This window comes from Pongo pygmaeus, chromosome X, assembly GCF_028885625.2.
Source record: "Pongo pygmaeus isolate AG05252 chromosome X, NHGRI_mPonPyg2-v2.0_pri, whole genome shotgun sequence".
Lineage (NCBI taxonomy): Eukaryota > Metazoa > Chordata > Mammalia > Primates > Hominidae > Pongo > Pongo pygmaeus.
In genome coordinates this window covers 139,879,409-139,898,660 of record NC_072396.2, presented here as the reverse complement: position 1 = coordinate 139,898,660, position 19,252 = coordinate 139,879,409, and the positions used below count along the sequence as shown (strand labels likewise).

Sequence of the window (19,252 nt, the reverse complement as noted above, 5' to 3'; positions counted from 1 at the left end):
AGAGTCTTTGCTCTTTGAATGCCAAGTACTACATCACTACTTCACACTGTTTTTCCGATTGATGGTGGGGGACATCTGGTGTGCAGCATGATCTCACTCTCTGCTCCGTGTCTGAGCACCCCGCACTGTACGTTAGGATGAACAAAAGCCCCTTCCAGTGTAACCCAAGTAAGCCCTGTCAGCAAACACATATCCAACCCAAAGGAGTGAAATGACAGACTCAGTTTTAATAGCTCAAACATGGGAGGAGTTTATTGTTCTAATTGTAATTAATGCCTCAAAATTCTGGGCAGGTCTCAGCACATAAGCCACATGACTTTTTGTCCAAGGCCATGTTCACCCTGGAGTTGCTTTATGACAGCATCCATACCCATTTTGACAGGTCGATGTCACTTCTGTGCCTGCCCAGTTGTCTGTTGATTAAAAAGACCAGCACATTTTGGGTGGGCTTCTTGCATTTGAAGGACTTGTCAGGCTTCTTGATGTTCAGTGCAAGCTTGTTGGGACTGGCTTTAGGGGGTTCTATATCCATGACGCAACGGCTCCAAACAACCTCAGGAAGACAGCTCAACTAAGAAAGCCTGAAAAAGACGATGAATTCCAGTTAATCAAGTGGACCTGGGACCTCTTCTTCACTGCCACACACCCACACAGCCACATATCACGCACATCCACACACACACACACACAAACACACACACACTCGGCTACCAGCAGTAGTCACAGGCGATTGCTTTGGGCCATCATCTGATTTGAAATGCCAACCATATCATTTATTCAATCTGTCTCACACATGGGGCTGTATAGGAGCCTGATGGGACCCGAAACATTAAGGACACACTGTTGCATCAACCCGATCTTCATCTGACACACACAGACTTGTTAGATTGCACTCAAAGCACTAGCTTAAACTCAAGTGTTAATGTAATTCTTATATCCACACTAATTTTAACTCAATTTTATGTTGCTCTTTTGCAGAGCTGCCTTCTCACCTCTGTCTCCTTTGAATATCATTGGTGAAGCAGGTATGGCTCTTACTCCAACCCGCGGTGTAAGAAATAAACTGTACATTCTCAAGCGATACCTAGTTTCTAAGGCCCATCCTGCTGAGTTTCCATCGGGGGAACGTAATCTCAGTGATTTAAAGATTGTACTCACCTCTGATACTTGACGCTGTCTCACCCTCAAAAATGCTGTGTGGTATTTTATTTGAATCTGGCACAATGCTAAGGCCAGGGGTGGATGCCAACTGTGTTCTCAATTTTGGGCTCCCAAGAGAGATTAAAGGACTTGCCCAAGGTTACATAGAGGTGAGACTGGAACTGAGAAAGCCTGTATCTGAAGCCCTGTGGTCCTACCCACTCTTCTATAGTGTCTCTGTATCAGTTTGAACAAATGACTCTCCTATACCCTCCCCTGATTACCAAACAGGGCTGGGGTTTATCAGATAGGTTAGTTAGCTAATGGCACAAAAGTATGCTCTATGATCTTAGTATATCAGGATATTTTACCTGTCAGGCCACTCATATTGCTTTTTAAGAAAGATCTGGACCAGAGGGTAAACAGTAAGAGGAAACATGCTTTGGCACTCTCTCTCTTTCCCTGAGTCCCAGGGCCTTATTGGTTCAGTACAAAGTGAAGTCATGGTTACTATGGTGACTCACAATTTCCCTCAGAACCTAGTGCCAACAGTGTGCAAGATTCAAACACTGGCCACTATCACCTGGCTTCCTTCAGGTTCAGGACTCAATAGGGTGAGGGAATTTGCTGGGTGAGGAAGCAGGTATATCCAGTGGCTTGGCGCCATCTGCGTCTCTTTCCTGGATGAAACACTCAGCTATCCTGGCCTCAGAGCTTTTTCCTGGCTTGTGCAAAATTCCTTCATTAAAATTTCTTCTTTGTGTAGATAAACAGCACCCACTGCATCTTGCCAGGTTCCCTGGGTAGTGATCTTTGTGTGCCATGCTCCAATCAGGGAATTAGTCTCAGGTCGAATTTCCCACTTACTTGTCAATCTCTGCATCCTGCCTTGGTCATGACTCTGCAATTACTCCTTCTATAATATATAATTCATGTAAATGGAATGTTTGTTTAGTTGCAGAAATTAAACACTGCAATTTGACACTGCTGTGTCTCACACACTTAACCCCCTCCCAAAGCTCAGTGCAGTGGAGCTCCACACTTTTATTATGTGAACCTAGGGTGCAAGTGGGCTTTTAATGCTTCGGAAAATCTTATGCTAAAACTGGTCCAGTTCCTTGAGACACACTCATATGTCTCAAGTCATAGTCTCTTCCAAGTCTCTGATCTAGAATAACTATATTATTGCCATTAAAGTGTAACCCATGTGAGTATTGTCTAGATGCAGGACATGATTTTCCAGGCTGTCCAAGTGTATCAGGGTTCTCTTAGAGGGACAGAACTAATAGGAGATATTTTATATATATATATATATATATATATGAGTTTATTAAGTATTAACTTACATGATCACAAGGTCCCACAATAGGCTGTCTGCGAGCTGAGGAGCAAGGAGAGTCAGTCTGAGTCCCAAAATTGAAGAACTTGGAGTCTGATGTTCGAGGGTGGGAAGCATCCAGCAGGGGAGAAAGATGTAGACTAGGAGGCCAGGCCCGTCTCAACCGTTCACATTTCTCTGCCTGCTTTATATTTGCTGGCAGCTGATTAGATTGTGCCCACCAGATTAAGGGTGGGTCTGCCTTCCCTAGCCCACTTATTCAAATGCTAATCTCCTTTGGCAGCATCCTGGAGACACACCTAGGATCAACACCATGCATCCTTTAATCCAATCAAGTTGACACTCAGTATTAACCAGCACAAGTCCGCCCCTTGTCAACTTGAACCCATACACATCTCCTCAGAGCACACATAATCTTCAAATAAAGACAATAATTGTCAGGCCTCTGAGCCCAGGCCAGGCCATCGCATCCCCTGTGACTTGCATGTATACATCCAGATGGCCTAAAGTAACCGAAGATCCACAAAAGTAAAAACAGCCTTAACTGATGACATTCCACCATTGTGATTTGTTCCTGCCCCACCCTAACTGATCAATGTACTTTGTAGTCTCCCCCACTCTTAAGAAGGTTCTTTGTAATTCTCCCCACCCTTGAGAATGTACTTTGTGAGATCCACCCCTGCCCACCAGAGAACAACCCCCTTTGACTGTAATTTTCCATTACCTTCCCAAATCCTATAAAACGGCCCCACCCCTATCTCCCTTCGCTGACTCTCTTTTCGGACTCAGCCCGCCTGCACCCAGGTGAAATAACCAGCCATGTTGCTCACACAAAGCCTGTTTGGTGGTCTCTTCACAGGGACGTGCATGAAAATAATAAGGTCATAATTATGTCTAACATAATACAACTATCCTTCATACAACTGGAAACGCACCGATCCCCAACCCAAATATTATTACATAAAGTTAATAATACTAAATGCTGATACAAAGTCAATAAATCTTATGTCACATGATAAAGGAAAAGGAAATAAAATAAAGATATTTTCTTAGTACAAGTGTATACATGCACAAACATGTTTTTAACAAAAGGAGAAAATAATCATGACAACTACAGTCCTCATTTCTGCAGCTGGTCACGTGGTCATAGCTGGTATTGATGACTACCTTCTTCTACTACCCATTCTGTATTCCCTTTGCCTTCAGCAAGCACCTCCGCAGGTCGTGGTTTTTTTCCTGGTGGAGTGACTGAAACTTTCATTCCTGAAGGGTCTGGGTCATTTGTAGTCCTGCCTAGATTGGGCTGTTGTAGTTTCCCATTGGCCTTAATCACAGGGCATGGTAATACTAAGAGACACCCTAATGGATCTCCTGTATTCCATGCATATACTTTTTTTTTTTTTTTTTGAGACAGCCTTGCTCAGTCACCCAGGCTGGAGTGCAGTGGCACGATCTCGGCTCACTGCAACCTCTGCCTCCCGGGTTCAGGCGATTCTCCTGCCTCAGCCTCCTGAGTAGCTGGGATTACAGGTGTGTGCCACCACGCCTGGCTAATTTTTGTATTTTTAGTAGAGACGGGGTTTTACCATGCTGGCCAGGCTGGTCTCTTAACTCCTGACCTCAAGTGTTCCACCCGCCTCAGCCTCCCAAAGTGCTGGGATTACAGGCATGAGCTACCATGCCCAGCCCATGTGTACTCTTTCTTATGTCCGTTGTGGAATAGTAGGCTGATTTCATCTTGATAGTCTGGGTCAGTCACCCCAGTCAACACTATAACTTCCTTCTTAGCCTGTTGACTTAAAGGTAGCAGGAGCCCAAAGTGTCCAGGTAGCAATCTTAACTTCTACTTTAATGGAATTGTTGTTGTGTCTCCTAGTGGCAGCATTCCTCCCTCTGGAACTAAGACCTCTAGGCCAGCAGAATGTAATGTCATGGGAACAGGAAGCAAAAATTTTGCTCTCATTATCACATTCTTTTTTTTTTTTTTTTTTTTGGAGACGAAGATTTGCTCTTGTTGCCCAGGCTGGAGTGCAATGGCACAGTATCAGCTCACTGCAACCTCCACCTCCCGGGATCATGTGATTCTCCTGCCTCAGCCTCCCAAGTAGCTAGGATTACAGGCACCTGCCACCATGCCCAGCTAATTTTTTGTATTTTTAATAGAGACAGGGTTTCACCATTTTGGCCAGGCTGGTCTTGAACTCCTGATCTCAGGTGATCCGCCCGCCTCGCCCTCCCGAAGTGCTGGGATTACAGGCGTGAGCCACTACACTCAGCCTCATTATCACTTTCATCATCAGGAAGGCAGGAAGCATCCAGCACAGGAGAAAGATGTAGACTGGGAGGCTAGGCCTGTCTCTACCTTTCACTTTTCTCTGCCTGCTTTATATTCGCTGGCAGCTGATTAGATTGTGGCCACCAGATTAAGGGTAGGTCTGCCCATTTACTCAAATGCTAATCTCCTTTGGTAACACCCCACAGACACACCCAAGATCAACACCGTGCATCCTTCAATCCAATCAAGTTGACACTCGGTATTAACCATCACACAGAGGGACAACGGTAAGGACAGAGCTTTGTGTTTTTTGTAATGGGGTTCTCATGAGGAACTAAGATGACTATTATGAGGAGACGTGGCTTGCCTACACACTGGCTGTCCACTCAATCTTGTGTAAGAACTGAGGAAATTGAGGTTCCTGTAAAGGGACCCAGCACACTCCCTTTCTTGAGTGGCAGGGAAGGAAGGCTCAGTCTTCCGGGTTTTCTTCTACCCCATGTAGAACCATGTAAAGACCACGAGGCCATGTTCAGTGTCCTAAACAATTTGAAGAGGGAAGAGAACTTATAGGTATAGAATATTTTATTAACAAAGAAAGTGGAAAACTGTCTTTCTCTTAAGGAACTGACATCCTAGAAAACCATGGCAATCACCTAGGAAGTAGGCCAGGAGAAGCTGACTGACAGAATCTAAAAGCATGAAAATTTGCATTGTAGGCCAGGCACAGTGGCTCATGCCTATAATCCCAGCACTTTGGAAGGCTGAGTGGGGTAGATCGCTTGAGCCCAGGAGTTCAAGAACAGCCTGGGCAACATAAGGTGATCCCATCTCTACAACAAAAATAAATAAATGAAAAATTTACATGGTCTTCCAATAAATAGGGAATATAATAGAAATAAAATATCTTACTTACATTCGTCACAATCGTTATGAAACACCTAGAAAAATGATGAAGACACATATAAGGAAAACACACATACAACTTTTTATGAGCTTCCAGTTTGAATATTCAAATAAGATTTTAAAATACTACATTTTTCTGAAAATGAAGATCAATTTTTGCAATGGCATCAATTCTCCTCTAAATAAATCAGAAATCAGTATATCCAGTGCAATCCTAATCATAAGTCGCAGCAGAATTTTGAGTGTTTGTGTAACTGGAAGACCAGATGAAATTATACTGCAAAAAATGTGAAGGATTATGTAAAAGGGGGAGCTTGTTATTCTAGACTTGAAACTTACTCTGTAGGATTAGTAAATGAAACAGGAATTGATAGACATGTCCACGGACCAACATAGAGATTCTAGAAATGTATTCATACAAAGCCAACTCTTTTGGTCAAGCGCGTGTGTGTGTGTGTGTGTGTGTGTGTGTTAGGGAGGGGAAATGCAGAGGGGTTTCCAGGACTACTTGGTGCTTCTCCTTCAGGTAATTCTGGATTCCATCAACTTTCACAGGTCTCTCTTCTGTGCTGTCTTTCTGAAGCCATCTGTGGATTCAAGCAGTCATGGCTCAGGGACACTTTGAAGTAGGTACCAGCACATCTGCACGGAGCATCAGGAGGAAGGCAGATGAATACTTAAGATCCAGCCTGGCCGCTAAATCCGTGCTGAGCATTTTACTCAGTAGACAGCTTGGGAATCACAAAAATGACATGGATCTGACAGAGTCACTGTGGACGCTGGCACAAGCCACGCCAGGCTGGAGCTGGCCTTTGCCAGCACACCATGCCATCAACTCACCTCTGCCCTCTGGCGAGGATGGAAAATCCAAGAAAATAGTGTGGATCAATAAATCCCTCCCCTGATGCAACCAATTACAAATGGAAGCTGTGTTGCTTTTGGTTGGACGTGGCTTTTGTTCATGTGGTTTCTTGATTTCTGAGCCGTCTCTGTGCTATCAGAGGTCACAAGCAGATGAACTCTACCTACTCCCCCTTGAAAGGGTGTTTACTAATGTTGCAGAGTCTAGGGGTGCTGGAGTAAACAGGGGCCCTGTTTAGAGAAGCTGGAAGGGAGGCTGACTGGACACGTGGAGAGGCCCTGCAGCCCTAAATTTCTATTGGAAGGAGGCTTTAAGGAGCCCACTTAGAGGTCTTGATTTGTCTCCCTTGACGTTTGGAGTAGACAGTGGTTAAAAGTTGGAATCAAAAGTGAATTTAAAATGGGAGTGGTTTGTAAAGGGGGGAGGGAATTCTCTCAAGATAAAGGGAGCTAATGAAGCAACTAGAAATGCCCCAGAAATAAAGAATTGTCTTTGAGTTTTTGGTGTAAAGTAATTTTGAGCCTACATTACTTTTAGCCAGACATTCAAGTGTGAGGGTAAATTAGCATGCAAGGTGTTCAAGTGTGCTTTCCCTGGAAATAGACCCTGAGACACACTTGTGAGTAGAAAGTGCTTACTTGGGATGGAGTCCCAGATAGCACTGGTAGGGTTGTGGGGACGTGAGACACACAAGGAAGGCAGCCAATCAAAGGTGGGGAGAACTATCTAGCAGGTTACCACTGTGGGCAATTGGAACTAATTCCCACGGGGACCCTGTGGGAGACTGTGTGGAACGTACACCTCACATTCATCCCGAGTGTAAGGTAAAGAGGCCGGGGGTATTTAGCCACCAAATACCCAACCATACTTGTTAAAGCACTTCCCCCAGGGGTGATATAAATCTCTGTCACCTCCACCTTGCCTTGTTTCATGTCCAGCATGGTCCAAAGGTGAGAAAAAAAGTCGCTAAGGCAGAGAGTCATGTGTAGTAAGTAGCCCTATAGATCCAAAGGTGAGACTTAGCTCTGCAGAGCCAAGAGTCATGGGTGTTTTTAGTAACTTGCCTTGAGATTTAGAGGTGAGACCTGAGGGGATACAGGAAGACCACCGCAGGAGTCTGCTATACAAGGATTTAAAAAATATACTACCATATCAATTTGGGACCTAACAGCAAACAGAATTTGAATCAGATAGTTCAAGTAGTCATACTCTAATAAAGGAACCACTTGCATATGTAGGCAGAGAGAAGATACCACATAGGCTGTTTGGATCAGCAAGAATGGGAAGTTTTTAGGAAATCTAAAATTTCAGTGGCACGGGGAAGAAATAGTGTTATTGGCTAGCACTAAAAAACACCACTAACCAACAACTGTAATTGTAGAGTGAGAAATCCACTGCCGGAGACACAGTGACAAGTAACGCTTGTGGTGAGGTTGGCCTCTCTCCTCCCACTCTTGGATTTCTTGCAGGTGCCTACCACTGGCCAAACCCAACTATTAGCTGAAGGCAAGGAAGCCCAGGTAATGTAGTCTATAAGCCTCAGTCTCCTAGGGCACATAGCTTGCAGAAAAGGTTACAGGATATATCTAGGTGGACAAAACAAAAATAACCAACACACTTTATCCCTACTGTTAATTGCTAAAACTCATCTACTGTTGCCATTTACTCAGATGGAAAAACACTCTTCACAACATAAGGAAGATACAAAGGCCCATCAGTCAACATATTATCATGGGGTGATGTCAAACCAATCATAATCCCATCTGTAACCCAAATTATAACCTTAATGATTACCAGTACTTTTTCAATAGTCATGAAAATCACAGGGAGAAAGCATTCTCACTTTTCTTCCTGTGACATCAATTCCATGTTCTCCTTAATCTATGCTGGCAGCTCAAGTTCCTGGTGAATATTTACCTGGCAGGGTGACTCAAGCATTCATTGCCAAAGGATCTGAGTCCTTGCAGGCGATGTCATCACGGAGTTGCATCAGTTTTCCATTGAACTTTAGAACTGGACTTGGGAGTGCTAAGCGATGCCCCAGTGAATCTCCTCAGTTCCAGAAGTAGTCTTCTTTTCCCTGTTGTGATGCAGCAACCCAAATTCCCTTTGGTAATTTGGATGAGTCACTCACTCTTTCAGTATGGTAATTTCTTCTCAGTTCTCGGTTTTTTGGGGCAAGGGGATGAAAATGGACAGAGGACAATAGCTCAGTGTCAGTTTCCAATTTAATGGAACCATGGATGCATTTCCTTGGAGAGTCATTCTTGATTTGAGCTTTTAAAATTCCAAACCACTAAGCCTAATTTTGTGGGGAAGAAAAAGGAGAAAATATGTAAGTAGGTTTCAGGTGTTTAAATTCTGGTCTTGATTCTTTTTCATACATTTTCTTAAAAATGACAGGTAGGGAAATGAATCATCTGACTGAGTGCTTGTGGGTTTTATGACAGTAGATGCTCTTCAGCCTCTCCAGTCAGTTGCCAAAGAATACAGTTTGGAATTTTGTTATACAAAACAATTGTTATTTAATGTCCTTTTATTATTTAACTAAAATTTGGGACTGGTCTTTTTCAAAAGCTTTATTTAACTTACTCTCTTCTTTTTAATTTACAAATAAGGAAAGTATTTGGCTAAGTGCTTATGGTTTTATGCCACTGAATATCCTCAAGCTGCCAGCAAGGCTAGTTTTGTGTTTTGTTTTATAACGTAAATGTATTTTTTATAACATTCTGCTGTTTAAAAATTCTTATTATTTAATAGCTTTCTTTGTCTAATAATGTGATGGTTAATTTTATGTGTCAGCTTGGCTGGGACAATGGGTGCCTAGATATTTGGTCAAACTTTATTCTGGGTGTGTCTGTGATGGTGTTTCTGGATGAGATTAACATTTGAATTAGTAGACAGAGTAAAGTAGATTGCCCTCCCTCATGTGAGTGGGCCTCATTCAATCAGTTGAAGGCCTGACTAGAATAAAAAGGCTGACCTTTCCTCAAGTAAGAAGGAATTTTTCCTGCCTTTGGACTCAATCTGAAACATTGGCTTTTGTGGGGCCCTGTGAACCCCGAACATCTGAGACAGGTCTCAGTTAATTTAGAAAGTTTATTTTGCCATGAGGATGTGCACCCGTGACACAACCTCAGGAGGTCCTGACAACATGTGCCCAGGGTGGTCAGAGCACAGTTTAGTTTTATGCATTTTAGGGAGACATGAGTCATCAGTCAATATATGTAAGACGAACATTGGCTTGGTACGGAAAGGTGGGACAACTGGAAGCAAAAGTGGGACAACTCAAAGTGGGGAGGGGAGTCCCAAAGCATAGGTAGATAAGAGTTTCTATGCTGGATTACATTTATTGATTTGCATATGTTGAACCAGCCTTGCATCCCAGGGATGAAGCCCACTTGATCATGGTGGATAAGATTTTTGATGTGCTGCTGGATTCGGTTTGCCAGTATTTTATTGAGGATTTTTGCATTGATGTTCATCAGGGATATTGGTCTAAAATTCTTTTTGTTGTGTCTCTGCCAGGTTTTGGTATCAGGATGATGCTGGCCTCATAAAATGAGTTAGGGAGGACTCCCTCTTTTTCTGTTGATTGGAATAGTTTCAGAAGGAATGGTACCAGCTCCTCCTTGTACCTCTGATAGAATTCGGCTGTGAATCCATCTGGTCCTGGACTTTTTTTGGTTGGTAAGCTATTGATTATTGCTTCAATTTCAGAGCCTGTTATTGGTCTATTCAGAGATTCAACTTCTTCCTGGTTTAGTCTTGGGAGGGTGTATGTGTCAAGGAATTTATCCATTTCTTCTAGATTTTCTAGTTTATTTGCATAGAGGTGTTTATAGTATTCTCTGATGGTAGTTTGTATTTCTGTGGGATCGGTGGTGATATCCCCTTTATCATTTTTTATTGTGTCTATTTGATTCTTCTCTCGTTTCTTCTTTATTAGTCTTGCTAGCAGTCTATCAATTTTGTTGATCTTTTCAAAAAACCAGCTCCTGGATTCATTGATTTTTGAAGGGTTTTTTGTGTCTCTATTTCCTTTAGTTCTGCTCTGATCTTAGGATCGAGCAGAAGGATTTCTTGCCTTCTGCTAGCTTTTGAATGTGTTTGCTCTTGCTTTTCTAGTTCTTTTAATTGTGATGTTAGGGTGTCAATTTTAGATCTTTCCTGCTTTCTCTTGTGGGCATTTAGTGCTATAAATTTCCCTCTACACACTGCTTTGAATGTGTCCCAGAGATTCTGGTATGTTGTGTCTTTGTTCTCGTTGGTTTCAAACAACATCTTTATTTCTGCCTTCATTTCGTTATGTACCCAGTAGTCATTCAGGAGCAGGTTGAGTGAGTTTCATAATCTTGAGTTCCAGTTTGATTGCCCTGTGGTCTGAGAGACAGTTTGTTATAATTTCTGTTCTTTTACATTTGCTGAGGAGTGCTTTACTTCCAACTATGTGGTCAATTTTGGAATAGGTGTGGTGTGATGCTGAAAAGAATGTATATTCTGTTGATTTGGAGTGGAGAGTTCTGTAGATGTCTATTAGGTCTGCTTGGTGCAGAGCTGAGTTCAGTTCCTGGATATCCTTGTTAACTTTCTGTCTCATTGATCTGTCTAATGTTGACAGTGGGGTGTTAAAGTCTCCCATTATTATTGTGTGGGAGTCTAAGAAAATGTGGCACATATACACCATGGAATACTATGCAGCCATAAAAAATGATGAGTTCATGTTCTTTCTAGGGACATGGATGAAGCTGGAAACCATCATTCTCAGCAAACTATCGCAAGGACAAAAAACCAAACACTGCATATTCTCACTCATAGGTGGGAATTGAACAATGAGAACACATGGATACAGGGAGGGGAACATCACACACCGGGGCCTGTTGTGGGGTAGGGGGAGGGGGGAGGGATAGCATTAGGAGATATACCTAATGTTAAATGACGAGTTAATGGGTGCAGCACGCCAACATGGCACATGTATACATATGTAACAAACCTGCAGGTTGTGCACATGTACCCTAAAACTTAAAGTATAATAATAAAAAAAAGAGTTTCTAATTAGCCTTTCCAAATGACGCAATCAGATATGCATTTATCTCAGTACGCAGAGGGATGACTTTGAATAGAATGGGAGGCAGGTTTGCCCTAAGCAGTTCTCAGCTTGACTTTTCCCTTTAGCTCAGTGACTTGGGGGTCCCAAGATTTATTTTCCTTTCACATATCCCATCAGCATTCCTGGGTCTCTAGCTTGCTGACTCATTCTGCAGATCTTGGGACTTGTCAGCCTGCATAATGTGTTAGGCAATTCCTTATAACATATATAAGCAATACGATATATATATACACACACATATATAATACTAAAAATTATATATAATATGCATCATATATTATATTAAATATATATAATAAATATCCTATATTGTGCGTATACAATGTGCTCTAATATGTATGTACATGTGTGTATACACATATACACACATATACATATACACACACATACATATATATTAGGGCATACATATATATATACACACACACCCTATACCCTATTGGTTTTGTTCCTCTGGAGAACCCTAAGTAATACAACTAGTATTTTTTAAAATATTTAAATTTTTTGTGGTATTTCCAGTGTAAAATTATACACATTGAGCATCAGACTGGTCAAGCCCCTGTTGTTTAATAACAGCAAATGCCTAGAAGTGCCACTGAAAGTAGTTTGGCATTTCATTCGCTAAAACAATTGCATGTTGAATGTCATGTTATTCAGTTGAATTTGACAATTTGTTCCTTTTCTGTAAATTTCCCTTTGAAAAGTAGAACATGTTCAATTTGCAAATGAGGAAATTAATGGTCAAATTAAGTACTCTTTGTTTTCAGGAAGCGAATGGCTATTGGAGGTCATGTCGTACACTTTTGAATTTCATTTGACAGCATAATTGTGTATTTAATATAATGGTATTTCTTTTAATTTTGGACTCAACCCTCTTTCCCAGGTGTCTTGCATAAAAAGATGTGCGTGGTGGTTTCTATTTACAAACAAGGAAGATGGGAGTTGTCATGGTTTCTATTTACAAACAAGGCGGATGTGAGTTGTCAGGAGTCAGGCTGGTCAGGACAAATAATGGTGAGAATAGGCTTCCCTATCTTAGGGTTCACTGGGCCCATCCCTTTGGCCACTCTGTGCTGACTGTGCCTTAATACTTCCAATGTGCACATATTGGCTGATGAAATAGTCAGTTCCTTGAGTGCCTATTTATATTTATGCCTCCATTTTGTGACAACTAATGTGTAGTCAAGGGGAGAACTGAAAGAAAGGAAAACTCTTATCTCTTTCAAAAACCTGAGAACCATAATTACTGACAGTAACCTGAATCTTGCTTTAAGATAAAACAAGAATTCTTCCCTTTTATATCATTCTATTTAAGTTTGCTTATTAGCATTTGTCTGGTTCATTCTTGATACTGTCTTGCATTATGTGTGTTAGCTCAAGTAGAAATAATTCAATGACTTCTTTAGTGAAGTAACACTGGTGTTCTCCAAATATCACCTTCCTGGATTACATTTAAAGTGAGAAGGATGGATTGCTGGTACTTGGATCATAGCACACCTCTGCCCTTGGTACTCCATGTCACACAAATTTCAGAAATTGTGACATTACCTAGCCTCAGAAATCCTGGATTCGGTCAGAGCCCTAGACCTTGAACATTATCTAAGTGTGGAAATCAGGTCCAGGTATGAGGCTTGAAGGCACTTTAATTGCATCCTCATTTCCAGTATGATCCTAGGGGCATACTTTCCAATTAAGAACAAAGTCCTCAAATCCTATATTATATGAGCGATTGTTCAATTTCATCCATTGTCTTCTATTCCAAGAGCTTATGCTTGTTGTCAGATGGCAGCAACCCCATTTATAATATGGAATTCTTAACAAAATTGTTTTGAATGTTATTAGTTTGCTTCTAATGTAAGAAATTTTCCAAATTACTGTTACTAATTAATGAAACTAATATACCATAAAATGCAGTTGTATCATGTGCATTTCATGGCATTAAGTGTCGTAGTGGGTAACATAGGAAGAAGTGCACAAAACCCATTTCAAAAATTTATTAGCCATAATCTTGCATAGTATATGAGTGTCTGTAATTGGTAACAAAGTAAGAACTCAAACCCCATTTTAAGAGTTACCCATAATTCTGAATGGGTCATTAGCCTGGATACTGAAGAATAAACTGAACTCTTTTGTCCCTCTCCCTTCTAACAAATAAGTGGCTTTGCTTCTCAGTATAATATTTTATAATTACTCTATAATGTTCCATTAAAGCAGGATGAACTATATTTCCTTCGTAAGGGGTGTTTAGGCCTCTGAGGCAGCAATCTTATCTGATACTGTGTTTTTTTTCGTGCAGTCCCTACCTGTATTGGTTTCCTGTGGTTGCCGCAACAGGCTGTCATAAGTTGGGTGGCTAAAAACAACAGAAATGTATTCTTTTACAGTTCTGGGGGCCAGAAGTCTGAATTCAAGGTATCGGCAATGCCATGCTCCCTCTGAAGGTTCTAGGGAGGAATGTTTCTTTGTCTTTTCCCAGCTTCTGGTGGCTATTGGCAATTCTTGGCATTCCTTAGATTGTAAATGCATCACTCCAATCTCTGCCTTCATTTTCACATGTCTTCCTTTGTGTATCTTCTTTGTGTATGTCTCTGTGTCTCCTCCTCTTCTTAGAAGAACACCTGTAATGGATTCATGGCCCACTCTAAACCCAGGATGATTCCACATGGAGATCCTTAATTATATTTGCAAAGACTCTATTTCCATATAGGGTCATATTCAGAGGTTCCTGATGGACATGAATTTTGGGGGACATGATTCAATCTACTACATCATTTGGCATTACCATTCACTCTTTTGGATTATTTTGCACAGGCTGCATGACTGAGTACCCTGGGGTCAACAACCATTTTCAGAAGTTCCTCTGGATAAAGCAAAGAGGGAATATGTCCCAACCACTCACCTAAATGAAGTTCTAAGTTACATAATTTTTCTGCTGTGGCACTGGGCTGTCCAGCCACAGGCAAGTCTTTTGGCAGATTCATACAGCCACCATCTCCTACAGAACCTATGATGGAAAAGTCCAGTTCTGGTGAGCCTATGGGCCTGTAATATGAAGAGGGTGGAACTGGAATCACTTGTCAAGATCACCTAGACAAGTTCAGGGTATCCTTATGGTGTGCAAGGTTACGGGTGTTTTGTGAAGGGCAGTTCCCTCTTCCTGTCCCCTGTGCATCATTAACAATGATATGAAAAGCCCTTCCTGGAGATGCTAAAGATAGGGACTACCAACAGTGGCAGTCACTCCCTGAGTACTGCTAACTCACTCCATGATAGAGACCCTGTTTCTATAACCTGTTCCTTTCATTAGACAGGGGGATCTTTTTCTAGTCCTTATTTGTGTTCCTCATATACCCTATGGGAGCCGCTGTTATAGAGACATTGACAAACTTAGACTGTTCTGATTTCAAATAAACCTAACTTTGACTTTTTTAACACCAAAGTTTTGTTCTTCATTTTTATCTTTTTTTTTTGTTTTGGAAAGGCTTGACATAGCAGGAAGCAGCAGGAGGGTAGACTGGATGAGATTGTAGAAAACAAATTTCAGGAGTCCAGGGAATGTGGGAGTGCTGCTCAGGTGCCTTTGTCTCAGGGGTGACAACATGGATTGGAATGTTATTTAAAGCTAGCTCTATCTATGAAAAAGGGGAAAATGGAACCTGTGGACCAAGTGGATGGTGGGGAGTGGTAGTCTGCCTGTGTCTTCTTGTAGTGATGGAGTGGAATGGGCTTGTGCTAGAGGCCCTGGAGGCATAAGCCAGAAATTAACATAATATGTAGGCCAACGCTTCTCAAAATCTTTACTTTCCATACATCATTGTCCATTTTCTTGCTTTGCAGATATTGCTGAGACCACAAAGCATGTTTTATTCACAATAAGTCTCCAGTGTCTGAGTTTGAAAGACATCTGGCTCATTCTCACTGACTTTCATCTTCAAGCCTGAGTATCTTCAGTCATAAAATGGGAATCATACCTTGCTACCACGGATGTTGTGGGATTGAGTGTGATTATCTTTGTTAAGTGCCCAGCACACAGAAGGTAGTACCCCTGTTTCCTTAATCCATAATTAGTACCCCATTTTCTTAATCCAAATATTGTAGCAGAACATTATGGTGCCTGGTTTAGCATTTCTTCCTACACAACCTCCCATCCCCCACGCACACTCAAGCACACTAGACTTTTGTCATCATTTCCTTTAATTGTTTGTTTCCTTTCCCAGGGCCAGCAAGTTTCCTCAGAGATTACATGGGCTTCTCTTTGGAAACTACACCTCTGTAATACTGCAGGAAAGCAAGTGGTGGCCCAGAACCCAGGGCTTTTTCCTTGCTCTGAGCCATGTTCTTTTCTGGCCAACTCAAGACATTTTACATGGATGCTGACTTAGCTCAGTGCCCAGCAGGACTTACTATGATCTGTCCAGCTGTGTGGGCTGGAGGGCGCCTGTTAACTAGCAGTGCCAGAAAGGTCTCTGCTCTTTTCCAGCCTATATGAAGTCACTTCTTTTCTGGGCACACATGATTAATTCATTGATGATCAAAGAATCATCAAAGCAAAGACTTTTGATAATTTCAGGGGAGGAATTGCTAAATATAAATATGAACTATTATCAAATGTTCTCAAATGTACACTGTAGGTGCTGCTGTTGATCTTTACTTTTATCCTTTTGACCTTTTTTCTCAGGTTTTTGACCTTTCTTCTCAGTAGATAACTCTGGTGATTCTATTCTTCTATATGCATGGGTTTCATTCACAGGGAGGTGTCATGCACCTGTCACGAAAAGCTACATAATTTGCAGAACCCCAGAGCAAAATAAAATCAGAATTCTCTTTTGCAAAAATTATCCAGAATTTCAAGATGCCAACAGCAAAGCATTAAACCAAGCACGGGGCTTTGTTCAAATGCACAGGTTTGTACACCCATGAATCTAGGTATTCCCTACATGAAGGTCAAAACCCCTAAATTTCCATTTGCTTAGAAACTAAACACTCTATCTCACTTTTCTAAAGCACACTGATATTTCAAAGCCTTTTTACTTATTATCATAATTTATTAAATTATGTTAAAGCCGAGGAAGGTTAGGATCATTGTTATTTTCTACCTGTGAAAACTGAGGCTTCATTTATTTAAAAAAAGCTTAAGACCACTTATTTGATCCATGGTAGCCAAGGTCTTCCATCAGGTGACTTGACGGTGACTAAGGGCCAGCCACTCACCATCCAGACTTTAATTGGCTCTTGACCAAAATGTTGCTCATTTGGTAGATAAAGAAGGTTGTGAAATTGGAACTTATTTGTGAAACCTCTTCTACCTTAGAAATTCAGTCATCCTGAATATCTTTATTGCACTAGGCTGAGGAAGACCTCAATGCATTGTTTGGTTCAATGAGCAATTCTGATGAGGACTGGCATTCTGGGGTCACAAAGTGGAGGAGTCCAAGAAAGGTGACTGTAATTGGTGGCAATCTCCAGAACTAGGGACACTTTCCAGGGAAATAAAAGGTGATTCGTCTTCAGATTTGTCGTAGAACATGGATCCTTGGATCATTCCCAAGGAGATGACTCCTAGGCCACTTTTCGGCCTTCTACTCATCTTCCTTCTGTTCAGTGCATGGTTCCTTATTGGTGAGAATAGTAATTATTAAGGTGATGTATTCCATATCATATGCATTATCAAATTAAGTGTGTTTTCCTTCCCTTTGTTGTTATCATTATTGGAAAGAGAATGGATTGTAACTGGAATTTTAAGGCAAGGCCATTGATATTGACTCTATGAATTATCCATGTAGAAGACAATTTTGCTAGTATTTAATGAAAAATCACAACACACAAAAAGGCTGGATGTGTTCAAAAATTTTTGAATAATTTTTGAAATTATAGATGTAATATATGCTTAGGTAGAAGATCTAGAGACTTCAGAAGTGTGTAATGAAATTTTAAATTGCCAAAAATCTGTCTACCTAGAATTACACTCACTGTTACCATTTTCATGTATTTCTAGTTAGGCTTTCCTATGATAATATCCACTTTTTAATTATGATCTTTGACATTGATTTTTAGCAAATACCTTTATGCTTTCCCACTCAGAAATTTGACTTCATTCAGTGGTTTCTTTTTTTACATTCAAGTGTTTTCATATGCAAACATTATGCTCACTGTTACAAAAGGCATAGTGACAGCTCCTCCAGTGAGAATTTGTTAGATATGCTAATTTTTTTAAAATATAGTTTTCTGCAAAGATTTGTATGGAGTGGCATCCAAAAGGTATAACTTCAATTTAGTACATACAGGAGTGATGAAAAGCCTATCATCCATACAGGAAGATTTGTTGTTTCTTTGTATGGCTTAATGCAGACTAATTGTCGGTCTGGCTCTTAGAAAGGTAAATGAAGTAAGAGAGAAGGGATTTTCTATTTCCTGTTGCTATTTGCACTCATGGTGTCCTGAGTTGGTTCTAGGAATAAGGTATCTCCTCAAAAAGGTTGTCAGGGTTATGTCAGGTTTCCCAAAGGACAAGAGGCACTGACTAGCTACTTTAAACCTTGCATTGAAGAGGCCTAGTGTTTTTGTGTCTACATATAAAGACACAATTCAAGAAGTTGTGTCAAGGCTTGGAAAGAGCTGATTAGGTTGCAAATCCCAAGCTATACTGGATAGAATGTCTATGTGTCTCTACTTTTAGTAGTGCATTAAGTGGCACAGAACAGCCTAGTAACTGCTATATTCCCAAAGAGCAGACCTACAGGCTTTCACTAGAGCTTTCCTATGAGAGTCAGATCTTACTTGGGTCCTTCCCCTTCTGAAGATGCACTGATTGATGTCTGGGCAAGGGCTTCACTAAGGGAGATTGAGTAGGAAATGCTGGCTAGAGACATGGTGGGAAAGGAGTAGAGAGAGAGGTAGGACTATTTATGGTGCACAAAGGAACCTATGTAGCCTCCTGCTCAGAGGGTGACTTCCTTTCTTCTCTAAATGTGATATCTACCCAACACATCCAACTTATTGTTTTACTGTTTCCCTTTCAGCTGCAAAGTGCCTCCCTCCCTCAGGATTCTTGTAGAAGTAAGGATATGTGGGAGTAACAGAAAAGTAGCCCTATTTACTTTAAAAAAATTGTCGGCAGGGTATACTAGTTCTCCAAAGAGGTGGAACCAATAAGATATATAGATATAGATACATGGGAGGGTATTTATTAGGAGTATTAGCTCATGCAATTATGGAAGCTGAGAATTCCCATGATAGGCCATCCGCAAGGTGGAGACTAGGGAAGCTGGTGGTGTGGCTCAGTACAAAGTCTGAAGGCCTCAGAACCAGGGAAACCAGTGGTGTAACTCTCAGTCCCAGGCCCAAGGCCTGAGAATGTGGGTGGGCACTGGTGCATGTCTCAAAGTCCAAAGGCCAGAAAATCTGGAGTTTTGATATCCAAGGGCAGAAGAAGGGTGTCCCAGTTTCAGAAGAGAGTAAATTCACCTTTCCCCTGCTTTCTTGTTCTATCTGGGCTCTCAGTGGAGTGGATGGTGCTGACCCACATTGGGTAAGGAAGGATCTTCCTTACTCAGTCTACTGATTCAAATGCCAATCTCTTCTGGAAACATTCTCACAGATATATCCAGAAACAACACTTTA

The 19,252-nt window shown here is 41.3% G+C and overlaps 1 protein-coding gene across 1 annotated transcript; it reads right to left on the bottom strand.

The window, feature by feature from the left end:
- Positions 1-224: 224 nt before the first annotated feature.
- Positions 225-2,768, bottom strand: LOC129025448 (embryonic testis differentiation protein homolog B-like). The gene is made up of 2 exons (XM_054473244.2): positions 2,487-2,768; positions 225-581 (listed from the first exon to the last, which is right to left on the bottom strand). Exon 2 carries the CDS (start codon positions 530-532, stop codon positions 353-355), a length of 180 nt encoding a protein of 59 aa, XP_054329219.1. The 5' UTR covers positions 533-581; positions 2,487-2,768; the 3' UTR covers positions 225-352.
- Positions 2,769-19,252: the final 16,484 nt, after the last annotated feature.